The 21,326-nt window shown below is 34.9% G+C and overlaps 1 protein-coding gene and 1 pseudogene across 2 annotated transcripts in view; one reads left to right on the top strand and one right to left on the bottom strand.

Annotated features, from left to right (window-relative positions):
* Nucleotides 1–21,326, bottom strand: part of BRINP3 (BMP/retinoic acid inducible neural specific 3) — a 383,884-nt gene that overhangs the window by 110,904 nt on the left and 251,654 nt on the right. For both annotated transcript variants that reach the window (XM_047077231.1, XM_047077232.1), the window contains 2 exons: nt 18,433–18,538; nt 10,405–10,641 (listed from right to left, as the gene is read on the bottom strand). In XM_047077231.1, the coding sequence (XP_046933187.1) occupies nt 10,405–10,641; nt 18,433–18,538 (343 nt within the window). The remainder of the gene's footprint in view (nt 1–10,404; nt 10,642–18,432; nt 18,539–21,326) is intronic.
* Nucleotides 14,554–15,404, top strand: LOC124510383 (small nuclear ribonucleoprotein-associated protein B-like; annotated as a pseudogene).

Raw genomic sequence — 21,326 nt, forward strand, 5'->3', positions numbered from 1 at the left:
AGGGAGTGGATTCTGGTGATTTGCTTGCATTAATCAGAGTGCAATTCTGGATCTCAGTATGAGCTAAGTACCATACACGGCAATACTAGGAATGGGAATGGGGGTAGTTCCTCAAAGAAAATTTGAGGCTCTTTAGTGGTGAATACTGAGCAGCAAACAGTAAGATTTCATTAAAGATTATAACATGTAAACTGGACAGTTAGTTAAAATTCAAGGGTTTTATTCAGATGCACTTATTTTCTCTGGAAAATATTGTTTTTCTGTAAAGTTATAATTAACTATCATCTGAAGGAGAAACTGCTCTGGGGAAAGAAAATTAATAATAGTCTATATTTAAAAAAACATTTATAAATAAAGTTAACCCAACTTTTATAGTCCATACAATTTCTCTTTATAACATTAGAAAGTGTATCCATTTTTCAGATGAAGTGTCAAATGGACAGTGTTCTCTAAAAGTAACACCTAAACACTTTCCATTACAAGGTGGCCTCCAGCTGTCATTCCTGGTTTATTAAACGAATATCCTTACATTTAATAGGACATGATTCTGATAGAGATTTATGTTGACAACATACAATACACCTTAGATTTCCCACATACCAAGTGATAACACAATTTCTCCAAAGAGTAAAGATGTCATGTCAAAAAATTCTAAAAGATTTGTGCTGTATGTAAAGCCCTTTATTTTTTTAAGATTAGTTACTACTTAAAGATTAGCTATCACTTGTATCATTATATTCCATAGTTGTAGCTTAAATAATTAAGTTTCTTATTCATCCAAAGAAGAATTAAGGATAACTTAGGATATTATAGGAAAAGACGCTATATTGTTACCTAGATAGTGGTTATTTTTCTAGTAATTTTAGTAAATGATGGCATGATCCAAATCAAAATAAATTTTAAGTTTATTTATTTAGATACATCTCTAAAACTGTAAGGTCTTCCAGGTTTTTCATTAGGATAGAATTCCTGACCAAAACCTGGGTAGCAATTGGCAAAAATACTGTTTTTTTTTTTCAAATTATATAGGAGACATCAATGTTTGTTTGGTTACTGTTACTGTGTGCACGTTTCGTTTGCTGTCTGCATCTATATCTCCCTACGCCTTTCCCTGTATCTCTATCCTAGATCCTTTCTTTCACTATAATTGCTGTTGCATATATGCCACCATTGTTTCTTATTGAACAACATTAATTTGTTTCTGAAAATATAAAGGTAGAGAATAAATACATTTATTCAAATATAGTTCTTACAACCAAAATTCTCTCAGGTTGCAAGATATGAAAAAAATACATTCTATTTTAAAATTTTCTGACACCTTTTTGGCAGGCTGTAAAGGCATGTTTTCCAGGACTTGTATTACAAAACAAAATGAATCATATATAACCAAATATAAAAATGGCTTAGCAACGTACACTAATCCGGTCAGCTGATTTAATTTTATACTTGGTGATAAGAGAAAACACACAAAACAGAAACGTATTTACAAACAAGTTATCCTGCTCCAATAGAATCTGAAATGTATTTTTTCTTCAGCTTCTATAAAAATATATTTTAGATTCGTTAATTGCTTGCATTAAAAAGTTGTCAAGTAAACTTAAATATTTGAAAATCACCTTATCATCATTCTTAATCAAAATGATATAGGTTGGTGCATTTCCTTACAATCAAAGTACTTAGAATAAAGTCTATTAGCTTATAGGAGCCTGTGGGTGATGAGATCATTTGAAAACCTTTTCCCAATGCAATATCTGCCTCATTACTTTTTATATTTTGCTTATGTCTAAGAGGCAAAAAAAGGAAATTTTCTTTCTTAGGAAAAAACTCTTCTCAAAACTATCAAGTGTGTTCTTCCATACATTTCACTAGTTTTGAAAGGAGTCCAGTAAAAATATTTTACCTGTTGTGTGCATAAGTAAATGTGGTTTTACCAAAGATATAGTGTACTAATAAAAAGTTTAGATTCATTCTTTATCTTTATGTTGAAATTGAAAAAAAAAACACCTCAATATTATCTATCATGAATCAAAAAATTACAGCAAAGTAGGGTCACTCCTCAAATTAAATTTGATTCAGCTAAATAAATACACTATATACCAATTGAAACAAAAAAATATTATGTTTTTTCAATATTGTAAATAGTTTCAGAAATATCATCCAAACATAGATTGATTCAGTAAATCATTTTTTTTTTCAACACTGACACAATTGAACCAATATGGTAAGAATCTGGTTTTAACCTGAGATGGACAGTACACACAGGAGTTAAGATGAAAAAGTCTGACTTTTTTTTTTTTTTTGATAGTGGTGGGAGTGAAAAAGTCCGACTGTAATTAGCATTAGCTTTTAGCTAGTAGTTCAGAGCCTCTGGCCATTGAATATTTCTGACTAATTTTTCACCAATTACATATTTTGGCACATAACATATAATGAGCATTAAAAATGTTTACTTTGTTTAATTATTCTGGAAGTATGTCCTTCTGATTATTTACATGCCAGGATTCTTGCTCTTAATTTTTAATTTGTATTAAATTATGATATAAATAGAGTAAGATGCACATATCGTAGGTGTGAACTCAGAATTTTCAAAAACGGAACATGCCATTGTAGCAGCCTCCGGAGTGAGGGATAATGGCTTTTTAGCACCAAAGAAACACCTCAGACCCTCATCTGTCACATCAGCACTTGCCTCAGCAAAGGAACTGAAGCCCCCACTTGGACTAGGATAGATGAACTTTGCTCATTTTTATACTTCATATAAATGGAATCGCATAGTATGTATACTTTTGCTTTTGGTCTTTTGCTCAATTTGATACTTAGATTTATTTATATCATCCTGGGTAGATCATTTATTCACCTAGCTTCACAGAATTCCATTGTGTAAATGTGATTTTTTTACTCTTTTCCTCTTGATAGGCATTTTGATATTTTCTACTTTCAGAGTGTTGAAAATAATGTCCCTTCCCCTTCTCTTTCCCTTTCCCCTGTCTTTTCCCCTCCCCCCACTTCTTTCTCTTTTTTCTTCCCCTTCTTCCTTTCTTCTTTTTAATTTTAGCCATTCTAGTAGTTAAGTAGTGCTATCATGAGTGGCTTTATGACTCTACTTGCCTTTTTTTTTTTATTACTAATGCTATTAAACACTTTGTTGTGTAATTATTTTCCATTTGGAGTTCCTCTTTTTCAAGGTGTTGAAATATTTTGACCATTTCTTTATTGATTTTTTTAATCGATTAGAAAGATTTCTGTATATATTATCCATAGGAGTTCCTTGTTTGACAAATGTCTTGCAAATATGTTCTCCTTCTATATAAATTGCCTTCTCGTTTTTTTTAAGTTTATTTTTTATTTTTATTTTTTTTTAAATTTTTTTTTTCAACGTTTATTTATTTTTGGGACAGAGAGAGACAGAGCATGAACGGGGGAGGGGCAGAGAGAGAGGGAGACACAGAATCGGAAACAGGCTCCAGGCTCTGAGCCATCAGCCCAGAGCCCGACGCGGGGCTCGAACCCACGGACCGTGAGATCGTGACCTGGCTGAAGCCGGACGCTTAACCGACTGCGCCACCCAGGCGCCCCTTAAGTTTATTTTTTTATTTTGAGGGAAAGAAATAGAGCACAACCAGGGGAGGGGCAGAGAGAGAGAGGGAGAAAGATAATCCCAAACTTGTTCCATGCTAAGAACTCAGAGACTGATTTGGGGCTCAAACTCACAAATCACAAGATCATGACTGAGCCAAAACCAAGGGTCAAATGCTTAACCAACTGAGCTAACCAGGTGCCCCTTGCCTTCTCATTTTTAATGCTGTTTTTAATTACAGAAATTTTAAATTTCTTTTTTTTTTTTTTGTATTTTACTGTCAATATTTGGGATTTTATTCACAACATTCACTAAATTTTGAACAGGTTTCTTCTTGACTACAGGCCCCTGATTTCCCTTTTTGTATGAAAATTTGCATTGGTAAATTCTTTCTGTGTCCTTTTTAAGATATAAATCCTTTATAAACCATAAAGACTTTCTCAAGGATCTGGGAGTGACCTCTTGGAAATGTAATCATCCAAAGAAAAGGAGATAGTACCTCTATTCTCCAGCCTCTGGGGGAAAGTAGAAGACAAACTTAAATAAGGGACAATTAGCAAACACAGCTAGCTTAATCATGTTGACCAGCTTTCCTGGTCATGTTTTCTTGTACTTTACCATGAGCTAATCCCAATGTTTTAAAAATCCTCCCTTGGGGCGCCTGGGTGGCGCAGTCGGTTAAGCATCTGACTTCAGCCAGGTCACGATCTTGCGGTCCGTGAGTTCGAGCCCCGCGTCAGGCTCTGGGCTGATGGCTCGGAGCCTGGAGCCTGTTTCCGATTCTGTGTCTCCCTCTCTCTCTGCCCCTCCCCCGTTCATGCTCTGTCTCTCTCTGTCCCAAAAATAAATAAACGTTGAAAAAAAAAATTTTTTTTAAAAATCCTCCCTCATTTTGTTTCAGAGGATTTGAGTTCAACTTCTCTTCCCTACTGTAAGTCTCTCTCCTTAGTCTCAATTTTTTTTAATGTTTATTTATTTTTGAGAGAGAGAGAGAGAGAGAGAGGCAGATAGAGATGGAGACAGAATCCAAAGCAGGCTCCATCCAGGCTCTGAGCTGTCAGCATAGAGCCCCACACAGAATTCAAACTCACAAACTGCAAGATCATGACCTGATGCTTAACTAACTGAGCCACCCAGGCGCCCCAATTACAAGAGTCTTAAATAAAGTCTAACTTGACTAGTTAACTGATGGGGTACAATTTTCATTTTGTAGTTCATATAAATTAATAATTATATTTCTGTTGGATTGACTGTTTTATTAGCATAAAATATTTTATTTCAATTAATATGTCTTGTATTATAAATTAGCACTTTTAGCTAGGTTTACATTACATATTTTTTTCCACCCTTTAACCTCAATTTATCTATGTCCTTAGCATGTCACTAGTAAATAACAAAGAATCTTTTATTACTATTATTGTTATTATTATTGCTATGTTATTTTAACCCGTCCTGTGATCTTTTATTTAGAATATTTAATGTGATAAGAAAAATATAATATTTAATATAAATAACCATTATAGTGGGATTATATCTGACCAGTTACAATTTATTGAAAGGACAATCTAAACTTATCCCTTTATAACTGGATTATCTACTTGATACAGATGATTCTTCTTCTATTTTCTACTTTATTGTCTTTTGTGGGGGTAATAAAATATTTTTATTTGATTTCCTTCTTCTAGATTTTAAGCATTTTTCCTTATTTTAGAATTATCATAGAGATTATGAATATATGTCTTTGATTTATTTCACTCTAATACAAATTACATCACTTAACACATCCTTAGCAATAGGAGCACCTTGGAATACTAAGAATATTAACTCTTTCCATTCATCACTCATTATTATACTATTGTAATATATCAAAATTCTATATACATCTATATTGTTTCCACATCACATTATAATTATTATTTGTACAGTTGATATTCACTTGTATTCACTCTCATATATTTGCTTACTCTATTATTCCTCTTCCTCTTTGCATTTCTATGTCTTTACCCAGCATTTCTTGTCTGAACACATCTTTATTTTCAGCCTCAGTTTTGAAAAGCTGTGGACTGGTAAATAATTATAAATCAATAGTTATTTTTTTTTTGTTTTGAAAGATGTCAAAATCTTTTGTTTTTTGATGAGTCAGACCTATTATTACTCCACTGAGAGTAATGTCTTTTTTTCTCTAATTATATTGAAAACTATTTTCTGCCCTTTCTCCCCAACAGTTTCTCTATGATGTGTCTATCTGTGATTTTCTTTTTATTTATCTTTCTTTGTGTTTGTGTTTGCTGTGCTTTTTTATCTGTAGGTTGACTTGTATGGATTCTTAGTTAAAAACAAATTGTATCCATTATGTCTCTGCATATCGTTTATGCCATTTTACCATCTACTCCTCCTATGCCTCAGATTAAAAAATATGTTAGACCTTGTATGCATGTCCTCAATATTTTGTGATTGCTTTCCTCACTGCTTCCATTTTGTCTGTTCTATTCATCTGTCTTCACATTCACTAACCTTGCCATCCATTGTGCCAAAACTCTTATTAAAACTCTTATTAAAAAGACTGAGCTATTGATTTCAGTTACTGTACTTTTATGTTTCAGAATATCCTTTAGTCCACCTCTGTAGATTCCAAATCTTGGTGAATGTTTCAACATCTTCATCTACACTATCATTTCTTTCCTTTACTTTTTCGAACATTTTAATAACAATTATCTGAAATCTTTTCTACTAATTTCAATATTGGAGTCATCTGACATCTATTGCCTGGTTTCTTTTCTCTTTGACATTATCTACAAGGTCTTGTGTGCTCACATATGTTGTAAATTAGGGTTTTATGTCCATCATATATCAAAAGAACTGCAGACTCTTTAGAAAATCTTTCAACCTCAAGAGGCCACCCTCTCCATATTTAGCAGATGCTATGGGGTTTAATTTTTTCAGGGTCAACTCCTTAAGATCAAGATTTAAACTGCATTAGTGCTGGGCTATAATTCTATAGGACTCAATCTACTTCTGGGTCTCCCCTGTTGTTAAAGTGTGGTTCTTTCAAACTTTCAATTATCCACCTTTTGAGCATTTGCTTCTTCAGGTCTGTAACACTGCAAAGATTCCATTTTATCACTGAGAGACTTTAGTTTATCTCTTCAGTCATCTGCCACAGGTAGATTCAAAATAAGACAAACGTTTTTAAAGAGGAGACTGGCCATGAAATTAAAAGCCTTTAAGTCTCCAATATTCTCTCTTTGATCTACACTAAATGCAAAATATTCTTCTGGTTTCAGTGTTCTGGAAGAGCAGCATTTTCCAAGAGCTAATCCTAGGTTCTCAGCTTCTAGCTCTGACTGGAACTGATAAATGTGTCCCAGGGAAAAGCAGCTATAGAAACTGTGTCGATTCATCATTTTCTGTAGGGGTTTTCCATCCTTGCCAGTTTTATTTTCAAGCTCCTCCTTTTCGAGAGTTTTTGTCTTAAGCTCTTGAAAGTCTGTGATAAACTTCTTTCCACTTTCAGAGACTTTTGAATCATTTTATAGCATCTAACACTGTCTAAAATTCAGCAAATACCTTGTATTAAAACTGAACTTCTTTAGGTCCATCAGATCTAGAATTTTGTCACTCGGATGTCCACAACCACTGAAAGTTTTGCAGGTTTATCTTTCTTCCTTCAGCCACTCTTTGAGTGGCTAAATGCACAGTCCTCAGAGTCTACTCTAAATCAAGAACTGTCAAATGTTCACAGAACTAAGTAAATTAGTGAATAAAAGAAAGGAAGGAAAGAAGCAGGGAGGGAGGGAGGGAAGAAGGGAGGGAGAGAGGGAAAGAGGAGGGAGGAGGGGAGAAAGAAAGGAGGGAAAGAAAAATGTGAATCGCCAGCTTATACCTCCGGTCAGAAATTTTATTTCAGTTAGTTTTGTTGCTTTTGTGACCTATTACATGCGTAAAAATATAATTTAAAAAATTATTTACCTTCCTAGCACTATCAATGGAAGTGCTGCCTTACTTCAATATACTACATTCTACCTGGAAACAAAATCCAAATGCTCTTTTGGTGATTTGTATTTTAATAAACTTTGCTTTAAAAATTTAATGTTTGTTTATTTTTGAAAGACAGAGACAGATGCGAGCGGGGAGGGGCAGAGAGAGAGAGAGAGAGAGAGAGAGAGAGAGACAGAATCTGAAGCAGGCTCCAGGCTCTGAGCTGTCAGCACAGAGCCCAATGTGGGGCTTGAACTCATAAACTGTGAGATCATGACCTGAGCTGAAGTCAGATGCTTAACTAACTGAGCCACCCAGGTGCCCTCTATTTCAATAAATTTCCAAGGCAAAATAAAAAAGTGTAGCATTCCTGTGTGAATTCCACAAATATAGAGAGGCCCAGAGGATTCCCTGATCTAACCCATCATACACTGTGCTATGAAATGGAAGTTGTTGTTTTTGTTTTTAATTTAAACCCAGGGAGACTACCGTATATTATAATTTATCTAAAAGTGCTGTATTCCATAATTATTTTTAAACATCAGATGGTATGCATGAATAAAACATTACAAATGTCTCAGGCATGGTATCTGAGTATTCTACCGGGAAAATTAGAAAGAAAAATTTGAGATTAGAAATTCATTAGGTTTATTCCTAGATAGCTTATTGGTTTTGGTGCAATTATAAATAGGATTGATTCTGTAATTTCTCTCTCTGTTGCTTCATCATTGGTGTATAGAAATGCAACAGATTTATGTATATTGGTTTTGTGTCCTGTGATCTTACTAAATTTTTTTATCAGTTCTAGCAGGTTTGTGTGTGTGTGTGTGTGTGTGTGTGTGTGTGTGTGGAATCTTTTGGACTTTTTATAGAGAGTATCATATCATCTGCAAATATTGAAAGTTTTACTTCTTCCTTTTTCATTTGGATGCCTTTTGCACTGTTGGTGGGAATGTAAACTGGTGCAACCACTTTGAAAAACAAATGAAGACTTCTCAAAAAGTTAACAACAGAACTACCCTGTGAGCCAGCAAGTTGCACTACTATGTATTTACCCAAAGAATAGCAAAATACTCATTCAAAGGGATACATGCACCTCAATGTTTACAGCAGCATTATCTACAAAGGCCAAATTATGTAAACGGTCCATGTGCCCATTGACTGGTGAATGGATAAAGAAGACGTTATACTCAGTCATAAAAAATGAAATCTTGCCATTTGCAATGACGTGGCTGCAGATGGAAATAAGTCAGTCAAAGAAAGACAAATAACATATGAGTTCACTCATATATGGAGTTTAAGAAACAAAACAAACAAAAGGGAAAAAGAAAGAGAGAGAGAGGAAGGCAAACCAAGAAACAGAGTCTTAGCTATAAAGAGCAAACTGATGGTTACCAGAGGGGAGGTAGGTGGGGGATTAAACAGGTGATGGGTATTAAGGTGTGCGCTTGGGATGAGCACCCATTATTGTATGAAAGTGTTGAATCACTATACTGTACACTTGAAATTAATATTACACTGTATGTTAACTTAGTGGATTTTAAATTAAAACTTAAAAAAAGAAAAAATATATAAACTATAGAAAGAGAGATTCATAAGATTTTCCAACAATTTCAAGGGGATAAGGATCTTTGATTCTAAACAGTTCTTCCTGTTTATATAAATAGAAATATTTATATTTGAAAATATTTATAATTGAAAATTGTTACTTATTAAGCACTATTTTGATCAAAATATACCTCAAGAATTTCTAAATTCATCAATCCTTCCTACATTTATTTGCCTACCCTTTTATTTTATAATTTGGTGGTTCTATTCCACAAAAAGATGATGTTTTGTTGCAACCATCAATTGTATTGTTTCTTATCTGATGTTAGCTGTGGACTTGTCCTAGATGGTCTTTATTTTGTTGAGATATGTCCCTTCCATGCCTAATTTGTTAAGTTCTTTTATCATGAATGGATGTTGAATTTTGTTGTCACTTTTTAAGTATGTTTGGCTAATCCAATCACCAGAAGAATTCTAACACTCAGTCCTATAAGTCTGGCCTCTTGGAAGTTAAAACCTCTTTTGCCCATTTGAAAGTTAGACATGCCCAACACTTTTGAGTAATTACTATACAATTATGCTCACCATAATCTAAGGATTTTAATTATCCTTTTATCTTGTATTATTATATATGCTTTTATCAACATTTTCAATTTTATGTTGAGACATCCTTAATCTTTTATTAAAATTCAGTGCTTTATGAAATGAAAGCTATTACAGGCTATGTAATCAATAAGAAACAATATTGAAAGCACATATACACACTCATCAAAATTCAGATATAACAAAAACAAAAACCCACAAACATAAATCAAAATTGATTTAAATTTGATTAAAAAATAAAGAGTTCAGTGAAGGTGCACATTCATGAAATTCATGTTAATGTAAAGAAGGTATAGGACAAAAAAATGCTCTCTGCGTTTTTGCCTCACAAATGAAACCCATGCGCTATTAGAAAAGGCTAGAGATATATCAGGGAAATCAGATGATAAATTCTTATACTGAGAAAGGCAAAAGCTTTCTTTCTTAAATGACTAATACATGAGTTCAAGAGCAGGTTAGGTTCTAGTGCCCATGGTACATAGCAATACACAAAGCACGATATGTTTTCAGTAAAATACAGAATCATTGGTAATAAAAGCGATATAGATGTCTATTTGAAGCAATAATAACAGAAATTAAATAAAAGGCTTTCCAATTATGTAATAGTTTCTTCCAAAAAGAAAGTAGCCGTTTCAGTATAGTATTTTTTGTTTTTTATTTCTGACCAAGTTTACGTGTTGCATTAAAACTTATCTTACCTGATTCCTCAAAGTCACCGTTGTAGGCTTTCCAGGTTTCAGTTATTCGAAGAAGATTCTCTTCCATGGCTTGAATGTCCATGGAGGGGCAGTTGCATTCTGGAAATTTGGGACCACATTGACACCAGCAATCATTGTCCTTGCAGATGAACTCTCCCTCTGAATTGCAAGCGATGTAGCTCAAAGCCGCTTGTACAAAACGCTCCTGAAGATAGTCTGGAAGGAGGACTTGCAGCCCTTAAAGAGCATAACATGCAAATAAGTTGTTTTTTGTTTTTTGACAAAGAAAAAAGGTATAACACATATTTAAAATCTTCAAAAAAGGCCAACAATTTAATATATAAGTCATGGATTTAAAGCAATCATTAGAGGGGCACTTGGGTGGCTCAGTCGGTTGAGCATCTGACTTTGGCTCAGGTCATGATCTCACCGTCTGTGAGTTTGAGCCCCGCATCAGGCTCTGTGCTGATGGCGCAGAGCCTGGAGGCTGCTTCCAATTCTGTGTCTCCCTCGCTCTCTGCCCCTCCCCCACTTGCGCTCTGTCTCCCTCTCTCTCAAAAAATAAACAAACATGTAAAAACAATTAAAAATAGGGGTGCCTGGGTGGCTCAGTCGGTTAAGCGACGACTTCAGCTCAGATCATGATCTCACAATTTGTGAGTTCGAGCCCCACGTCGGGCTCTGTGCTGACAGCTTGGAGCCTGGACCTGCTTCGGATTCTGTGTCTCCCTCTCTCTCTGCCCCATCCCCTGCTTGTGCTCTGTCAATCTCTGTCTCAAAAATAAATAAAAACATTAAAAACAATTTTTAAACAATCATTAGAAAATTATCTAAGCCAAAAAAAGAAAGAGAAAAAAAAAGAAAGAAAAAAGAAAGAAAATGATCTAAGCCTTCAAAATTGCAAGTATTTGTAATTCTTTTCAACATGTGCTGATTCTGTGCACTGTCCAAGAATCTCAGAAATGATAGAAGTGTTTAATCCCTCAGATTACCTGATTTTTTAAAAATTTAATTGGCTCTTTGTTTCTTCATTTATGTAAAAAAATGTTTTTAAAGTTTTCATTTTATTTTTTTATTTTTAATTTTTTTCTTTATATTTTATTTATTTTTGAAACAGTGAGAGACAGAGCGAGAGTGGGGGAGGGGCGGAGAGAGATGGAGACACAGAATCCAAAACAGGTTCCAGGCTCTGTCTGACCTGTCAGACCAGACTGAGCCACCCAGGTGTCCCTAAAATGTTCATTTTAATTCCAGTTAGTTAGCATACAGTGTTATATTAGTTTCAGGTGTACAGTATAGTGATTCAACACTTCCATACATCACTCAGTGCTCACGTCAACAAGTGCACTCCTGGAGCCCCATCACCTATTTAACCCATCTCCCCCACCTCCGGTAACCATCATTTCGTTTTCTATAATTAAGAAAGAATCTATTTCTTGGTTTGTCTCTCTCTTTCTCTCTCTGCTCATTTTTTTTTTGTTTTTTTAAATTCCACATATGAATAAAATTATATGGTATTTCTCTTCCTTTGTCTCCTTAACCTGTTTAGAATATTTAGTTATTTTTACATAATGTAGGTAGAGCCTACCTTCCTATACCTTTAAAAAGAGATGCATTTATTTTCCACCACACGCTTTCAAGTAGTTTTCAATATTTTCTTTTACTTTCAGACTATTAGCCCACATTTACATAGATATCACAAGACAATGGGTTGTGGCAATGGTAAAGGAGTTACAGAATGTTGATGATAATGCTTATCTCTTGTTATTAACAATGCATAACTTATCCAACTCTGTTATTCAGGAGTGATCATTGAGACTACAAGGAAGCAGATGGACTGATTTCCACTGTTACACAGTTCATGTCCTTGCCATGTATTAAGACAGCTCTATGATATGATTCATTACTTGTCTACATGCAAGTTTAGTGAATTGATATCTCTGAGGAAAACATTCAAAAATGAAGATAAGTCTATATGATTAATATTTAGGGTTCTTTACTTGTTTAGTATTTATTATGATACTTCAAGAAAATAGTTTCAATTTCAGCCATCTTGTTACATAGGAAAATTTAATAAAAAAGGTAAATATTCAAAGTGATCAGTATACAAAAAGAAAAAGAAAAAGAAACATCTGGTCAATACCTAATTGACATTTACTACAAAATTGGATTTTACAATTATGTTTATCTCTTTATCTATCTATCTACTTATCTATCCCTGCAAGAAGAAAACTGACATTCTGTAAAAAGTTTTTTGGGGGATGGGGAAGAAGTCTAGAGACAAATCACTCAAAACCTTTTTGAGTTTTTTAAGGCTCTCCTGGGGATTTTTTTTTTAATGTACAGGAAAAATAGAGTAAAAACACCAAAATACTAATTAGAGAAGGTCTACTTGGCACTGAGCCATTGCTTAAGGAAGCTGAGTTCTGAGCCCAGGATGTTCTGTTAAAGGGAGCATATGAAACAGGGCACTGGAAATTATAAATGATAATCTAATGGAAATTCTGCAAACTGAAGTTAAGAAATAACTGATGGACTAATAGCAGGCTAGAAAGAGTTAAACAGATAATAAGCAAACTGGAATATGTCATAAAAATATTGAATACAAAGTAGTAAAAAAAAGGCAAAAGAATATAAAATACAGAAGACAGTATAAAAGATATATAGGTCATGACTAAAAGGTCTAAAAATATATTTAGTGGAACCCCAGAATAAGAGGTAAGAAAGAATAAAGCAATATTTGACGAATAAATATATTAAAAATTTTTCAAAATTGATGAGACACTAAGAAAGCTGTAATGTGCAAATATATGTTCTGGCAAAAGGCAAAATATACTTTCTGGCAAGACAAGCAGCAAAGTGACAATGACCAGCTGACCAGTGCTCTTCAATGCTGTTCACCCAAAATAGCGTGAAAAACTAAGGAATTCCTTGGACATTATCAAGTTGCCATCTAAAATTTTCATCACATATTAAATAAACCAAGAGTAGCAATTTGTTGCATTATAAATATTTCTCTTTTGGGGCACCTGTGTGGCTCAGTCTGTTAAGCCTCCAATTTGACCAGGTACATGATCTTCTGGTTCATGAGATCAAACCCCTCAATGGGCTCCATAGTGAGAGTACAGAGCCTGCTTGGGATTCTCTCTGCTCTGTCTGTCCCTCCCCCAGCTTGTGCTATCTCAAAATAAACACAAAAGCATTAAACAAACAAAAAAATAATTCTATTTTAAAATAAAAATATTACATTGTATTTCCTTATGTAACAATGGACGCTTGTCCTGGCAATTTGGGATCTAATAACATCTACTAGAAAAAATTTATGAGTGAGGTGTGTGTATGTGCATATGTGTTTGTTAATTCATTTCACGATCCCTACATATTTTTGTTCTAATATATATTCACTAATAAGCATCTTTACTGACCTCAGTCACATATCACTGCTATGAAAATAAATAATTGATGATGTGTGTATATTTTACTGACAAGTAGAGATAACATAAAATTTTATGGCATAAATTATACAATACATGCTTTTCTTTTGTTTAATTTTTTAAGTTTATTTATTTATTTTGACAGCGAAAGAGAGAACACACAAGCAGGCGCGGGACAGAGAGAGAGAGAGAGAGAGAGAGAGAGAGAGAAAGGGAGAGAGAGAATCCCAAGCAGCCTCTGTTCTGTTAGCACAGAGCCCAGCACCAGCTCAGACTCACAAACCCTGAGATCATGACCTCAGCCAAAACCAAGAGTCAGATGCTTAACCAGGTGAGCCACCTGCACCTCAATATGTACTTTTCTAATAATGAAAATCTTCAAGCTAAAGAATGTTAACTCTCGATGTAATCATTATAATTACTGGTAACACACAACTCAGTAGATTTAAATTTAGTACATGTGTTGGTAAATAATCTTTAAAAACAAATGCTACCATCTTATTGAAAACACAGGATTTTAATGACTTGATAGGGTTTTAGTGTTCATTAGTTTATGGGTTTTTTGGCTAGAAACATATGTTAATAAAAATCATTTCCCTGCTTTTCATCCTTATATATGTTATGCTCTAAGAAATCTATTCCAGGGAAGTGGGCTGGCATCCAAGCCCCTGCCAATGCGAATCTGGTGGGAATGGGAGCCATCAGAACGGGCACCATGACTGTGGACAAGAGCAGCACAATGCTGCAGTACATCGACTAAAGGATAAGGTGCATCCCTCAAGACTCGCGTATCTTCATTGGCACCTTCAAGGCTTTAAACAAGCGTGTGAATCTGATCCTCTGTGACTGTAATGAGTTCAGGAAGATCATGCCAAAGAATTCAAAACAGGAAGAGAAAGCAGGAAGTCCTTGGTCTGGTGCTGCTTGGGGAGGAGAAACTGGTCTCAATGCCAGGAGAGGGACCTCTTCCCAAAGATACTGACATTGTCTGAGTGCCACCTGCTGGAGCTGCCAGAGGCCCAGGGATTAGCAGAGCTGGTGACAGAGGAATCCTAGGTGGTGTTCCAATGCCCCACACTCCTGCAGGACTTTCTGTGCCCGGCCGAGGGGTTGGTGGGCCAGCCCAACAGGTGGCCCCAAGGAAGAGGCATTTAGGTTGCTGCAGTTGCTGCTATAGCCAGTATTGCCGGGGCCCCAACCCAGTATCCACCCGGCTGTGGTGTCCTTCCCCACCTAAGGGCTGAGAGGAACCCCCTCCAGGCATGATGGACCCACCACCTGGCATGAGGATTCCCATGAGTCCCACAGTGAGGATCCTCATGGATGAGGAAGTCCAACGAGCATGCCCCTTTCAGGATGCAACCGCCTTCCAGGGGGATAAGATGCTTTATTTGACCCATGGCCACAGAGATATGGATGTAGTCCACAAAGGCATGGGCCCGACTGTCCGGGGCCAAGTTACCACAAGCCTGTTTGTTTGTTATGCCTTTGTTCTCAGTCTCATGAAGTTGTCTGGTTTCCCTTTGGTGGTCTCCTCCCCCAGGAATGCGCCCACCAAGGCCCTAGACTGTTCTTGCCCTCCTCAGCTCCCTGCCTGTTTCCTGTAATGCTGTACATAGTCCTTCTATTTCCTTATGGCCTGTGAAACTAGTCTCTAATAAACTCTTAAGAATATTTAAAAAAAGAAAAAAGAAAATTTGTTCCAATACATCAATAAATAAAGAAAATAGGAAATAAAAGTTTTATGAGGCAATATCATTAAATTTTTACTATAAGCAAAACAAAAACAAAAACAAAACAAAACAAAACAATCATAGTGACCTATCAATAAATCTCCTATTTGATAATAAACCAGTCCTCTGTCAATTTTGTCGAAATAAAACATTAAGAACCAACTGATCTGGAAAAGTATTTGTTACTCAATCATATGAATCATTCACATCTCAGTTTCTGGGAATTTTACCAAAAAGTTATTACCAAGACTTAATAAATGACTTTTCATTACTCCTTTACCCTTTCACTCAGAAGTACTTTGTTTGATATGTTAAATTAACCAGGCGTTGGAAACATTGGAATGTTATTAATATATTAATATGAATATATTAATATTAGTATATTTATTAACACTTTCTTATGAGTTACTCTTTGTCATATATTACATGTATCATCATCAATAATTTGGAGTTGCAGGTATGGCTTTTTCAAGTTTTGAAGTGTCTGTTTGTAAGCTAACCGGTGAGGCCAGATCTCGAGGACAAACAAGCAGGTAAACCTAGCTTCCTCATTGCCAGAAAACATTTGATTTCACTTTTTTTAGGTCAAAATTAATGTTCTGTGTGCATCTCTTTGACATTTCATTTCAGAATGTTCATTCTAATATAGTGAGGTCATGTAGTTTTGTTCTGAATTTGTTGCCTGATGCTTTTACCTTGAATAATTCTTATTGATGCTTTCCTTGCTCTGATGAAATTCTACTTCGAGACACCAGTGTTTCCACTTGTCAAATATAGTGACCTAAAATCTTTTATACATTTCAAAGGAATGTATCCTGGGAATGTTGATCCAGAATCAACTAATGCTTTGTTGTTGTTGTTTTTTAAGTGGAGAAGGGCTGCTATTAATGGTGAGGTTGAACAAGTAAATCAACATAAATACTCGGACTCTCAATAAAGATGAAGTCTCAGAAAGAACACATGGGGAGTTGAGGATTTTGATATTAATTTCCTGAAATTATCTTTGGAAAGGTCTTGGCACCACAAGGATACACATAAAGTTGTGGCAGACAATTGAAAATAGAGGCCTGGAAAATAGAAAAGGTGAAAAATAGAGACACAGGTTTCTGCATTACTCACAGAAATGGTAAAAGGTTGAATCAATAATTATTCAAAAAAGAAGCACTGCTTCACTTATTCTTGTGCGAATTGTTTTTCAAGACAGATATGAGGTTGAAGCTTTGCTTTTATAATATAATACTCTAAAAACTAAGCACAGTGATTCACAAATAAAAAAATAATAACTCATGTTAATAAATAAATTTTAATAATAAATCAATAAACATATGTCATATAAATATTCCAAATCCTTTTCTATTAAACTTAATGCTCTGATGACAAGTTAATCCATACATTAGAAAAGAGTAAGCAGTAGAGAATTACATGTAATATCAGTAGAGTACATTTGTTTAAGTAAGAAAAAAATATTTCAATAACTTTATATCCAAAATTGATAATGAGAAATTGGATGGCATTTAAAGTTTAAATTTTTAAGCACTTCCTTTTTCATTTGTATACAATTGAAAAGAGATGAGATTCATTTATTATTTAGGGTAAGTTTAAATAACCCAAAGCTATTACATTTTTGAAAATTGAAATGTTGAAGGAAAATGTCTGAATTTCTGGAACTTTAGAGCATTCTTATGTAAAACTGAATAATGTAAATGCAGCTCTAACTTATGTAGTTAAAGAAAAAAGTAGACGAGAGAAAAGGTAGACTAGAGAAGAGTGACTGAAAATTGATCAAGTTGATCAGTCAACTTAATTTAGATAATATGTCACCACAAACAAGCCCTTTCTGAACTTCTTCAACTAGTACATGTTTAAACATGTGTATTCATAACCTTTCTTGTCATTATAAATAAGTAATAAATAAGTACACATACCAATGACCCATTTGAGGACAGTATATATGTGTTACAAGTTATTTAAAAATCCTCTATTGAGTTTTCTTACAAAATATAGCAATAGAAAACAAAAGGCAAATTATTACCATATCACATAATCTATCTCTATGATGGAAGTAATGCAAATATAAATATTTTGTTAATAAATTCTCAAATAACTGTCTATCAGAGGACAAACTCAGCTCTATGTACCATATTAGGCTATGTTTGTTTGTTTAGTTATTTACTTATTTTTAAAGTTCATTTATTGATTTTGAGAGAGGTAGAGACAGTGCAGATGGGGGAGGGGGCAGAGAGAGGGAGAGGGAGAGTCCCAAGCCATGGGGCTTGAATTCACAAAAATGTGAGATCATGACCTGAGCCGAAACACTTAGATATTATGTTATACTTAAAATGTCAACAGTTCATGCTACTCTGTGCATTGATATGGCTACAACTTTTACTAGAATCTATAAGGAAAAAGTCAAACCCAGACAAACCTATGAAAACACAGCTACATATTGAGATAAAGATTACTGTATAGAAGTAAAATATCATGATAAATTTTCAATTGCCACAGATTACCTAATTTAAGAAGTAAAGTGAATTTTAACATTTTCTTCATCTGGTATAGAATGTTATTAGCAATTAAAAATAGGAAATTAGCATTTTATAAGAATTTTAACAGCCTAGTGCTGCATATATGGCTTGTTAAGAAGAAAAGAAGAAGAAGAAGAAGGAGAAGAAGAAGAAGAAGAAGAAGAAGAAGAAGAAGAAGAAGAAAAAGAAGAAGAAGGGGGAGGAGGAGGAGGAGGAGGAGGAGGAGGAGGAGGAGGAAGAAGAGGGAGGGGCTGGGGGAAGGGAAGGAGAAAGAAATCACAACTGGGTAATTGTTATCCAGACTTGTAGAGAATTAATGAAGTTTTAGCTACATACCTTGCAACTGAATCTTATTCTCAGGACTCTGAACCAGAACAGAACTGACAGAATCTAAGTTGTCATAGTTACTGCAGCCAAGAGGACCAGTCCGTGTTTCTGTTACCTGACAAACAAAACATCAACTTTATTATATAAATCAGACTTCACCATGTTCTTTTAGCTCAATGTAGCTGTCGCACACTGATATTATATGTTTGACAGTAAACATCACTGAAAGGCATAGGATCTGATACATACCAACAATACACACACCTAAGCACAGAGAAGACAAATAACTCCCTTTGTCTTCAATTCCATTCTCTTTCCTTTGGCTAGGCATAAATCTTCTGGGAAAATAATAGAACGCCCTTTTTGGTCAAAAGCATCACTCACCTAAGGTCATTGATTTTAACCAAGATATGACAAGGCCATGCCCCTTTAGATAGAGAGCAAGTTCTGACTCGTATGAGAATTGTTTTTTGTTCATTTTTCCTCAATAAATCAGACCCATCTGTCAGGCTACTGTCTAAAAACTGATTTTATTATTTTATTCTACTTAAAAATCTATAATTTTCCCATCTTTTATGGTGCCTTCAAAGTCCAAACTCTTTTGCTTGATTTCCATCTGTCCCATTTATCCCTAACACACATTAACTTGCCTTCCAGCTGGACATTCTTAATTCTATGCCTTTGCTTATACATCCTCCACTCCCGTCTTTCTTTTCTCCCCTTTGACTAACTTATTTTATCTCTCCTCAAGATTAAGCACATTTTCAAACACCCACACAAAATTTTCCTTACTGACTTCCACTTGTATTTTTCCCATTTCTATAAAGTTGGGGTTTGCAGTGCTCAGCCATAGCACTTAATTATGGAATCACATGTTGCAGACTAATTTTTCCATGGGTCTCTTGGGATGTAGAGTATTAGGAGATGAGGAGGAGTTTAGGAAATAAAGAGAAATTAAATTTATCCTCAGGATAATTTAAAAAAAAACATAGTTTGAAGCAGGGAAATATTGTGATGATCTTTGTATTTTTTTTTGATCTTTGTATTTTAAAAAAAGATACTCTCCACACAACAACCAGAACAGTTTCCAAAATTAATTCACATCATCTCATTTCACCATTCACAACTCCATGATGGCTTTCCATCTTACTGAGGGTAAAACCCAGAACCCTTCCTAGAACTAAACAAATGTCATACTATCCAGTTATCCCTGTTACCTCTCTAAACTCATCCCCTCTCCTCTTTTCCTTGTTTACTCCACTCCAACTACACTTACCCTTTGCTAACATGCTAGTTGTTTTCCGACCTTGGGATTTCTGACCTGCTGTTCCTGCATCTGGAATGCTCTTCCTCAAAATATTTATAAGCTCACTGTTTCACTTCTTTCAAGTTTTTGTTCAAATGTCACTCTCTTAGGACTACTTGGACTAGCCTATTTTCAATGAATACACCTTCCCACACTTCCCTCTTTGAACCATTATTTCCTTTCCTCCTTACCTTGTTCTACTTTTTCCAAAGTAGTTTTCAGGTTCTAACATGCAGTATAATTTAATCGTTTATCATGATTACCGTTGACACCTCTCATCGGAATGCAAGTTCCACAAGTGCAGGAAATACTGCCTATTTTGTTCACTATAATATCCACATCACATACTAGGTTCTTGTATAAGCCCATGATGAAGTGAAAAAGAAGGGGACAGTTTGAGGGGGAAAATCATAATAAGGAAGACAGTAAGGTCGTTATTGAGATGATAAAGCCTGAATAAAGCAGTGGCAATAACATTTATCTGAAGAAGACAGATTATATAAAACAATTGGACCTGGCAAGATTAGGAAACACTGAAAATATACACAGTGAAGGGAGGAAAAGGAAACTGAGGTTTCGAGCATAAGTGATAACATTATGATATGTTGCAAATAGGGTCCACTGTGGAGAACATGTAAGAGAATTTGGTTTTGAGCATTCTGACTTCTGAATGGAATAACATTTTCAACCAGAAACATCCAGTAGGAGTAACAGTGCAGATCTATTTCTTAGAAGTTATGTCAAAGATGGGATTACTAACTTGGGAGTCAAACACTTATAGGTAATAATCAAAGACAAAGGGATAGACATGTCAGCTCAGATGCACTGAGTGAAGGTATAATTTGTACCATGACAGCTCTATGATATTTTGTAACAAGTCCCTTAAAACAATGTATATTGACTATGAGTACAAAGCAATAGTTGAGAATGCAGTTTATCATGTGCAAAGCAATACTTTTTCCCTAACATCACACCAACTTTGTCTACTCCCCACCACTCTATTCCAATGGTGATACTGACCATCCCTTATTTTTTTCAGGGAAATCATATCTAATGTTGATATGTATAGCATACATGTATGAGTATGAGTGTGTATATACACATGACATTTAAATATAGATGATTAACAAAAGGGTAAAAGAAGGATTAAAGCCATCAAAGGAAATACTTAAGGTTTCATGTAACTTAAATCTTCATGTTGTCCTATCATGTAGTTTAACTACTGTCCACCAACACACAGACACAAAAATAATAGAAACAAATTCCAGCATTTGTCATCGTAAGGAATTTTTAAGAAGTAAAATTGCCCGGGACACCGAGGTCGCTCAGTTGGCTAAGCGTCCCACTCTCGGTTTTGCCTTAGGTAATGATCTCATGGTTTTGTGGGTTTGAGCCTTGCATCAGGCTGTGTGCTGACAGTGCGGAGTCTGCTTGGGATTCTCTCTCTCTCCCTCTCTGTCTGCCCCTCCCCTACTCACACTGTCTCTGTCTCTCCCAAAATAAATAAACTTAAAAAAAATAAATAAATAAAAAGAAAAAATAAATAAAATTGGCTTCAAGCACACGTTTATTGAGATATGAGATCTTGGAATTTAGA

This window comes from Lynx rufus, unplaced genomic scaffold (genome assembly GCF_022079265.1).
Source record: "Lynx rufus isolate CCGP_SWC_20201006 ecotype Redwood Valley unplaced genomic scaffold, mLynRuf1.p SCAF_15, whole genome shotgun sequence".
NCBI lineage: Eukaryota > Metazoa > Chordata > Mammalia > Carnivora > Felidae > Lynx > Lynx rufus.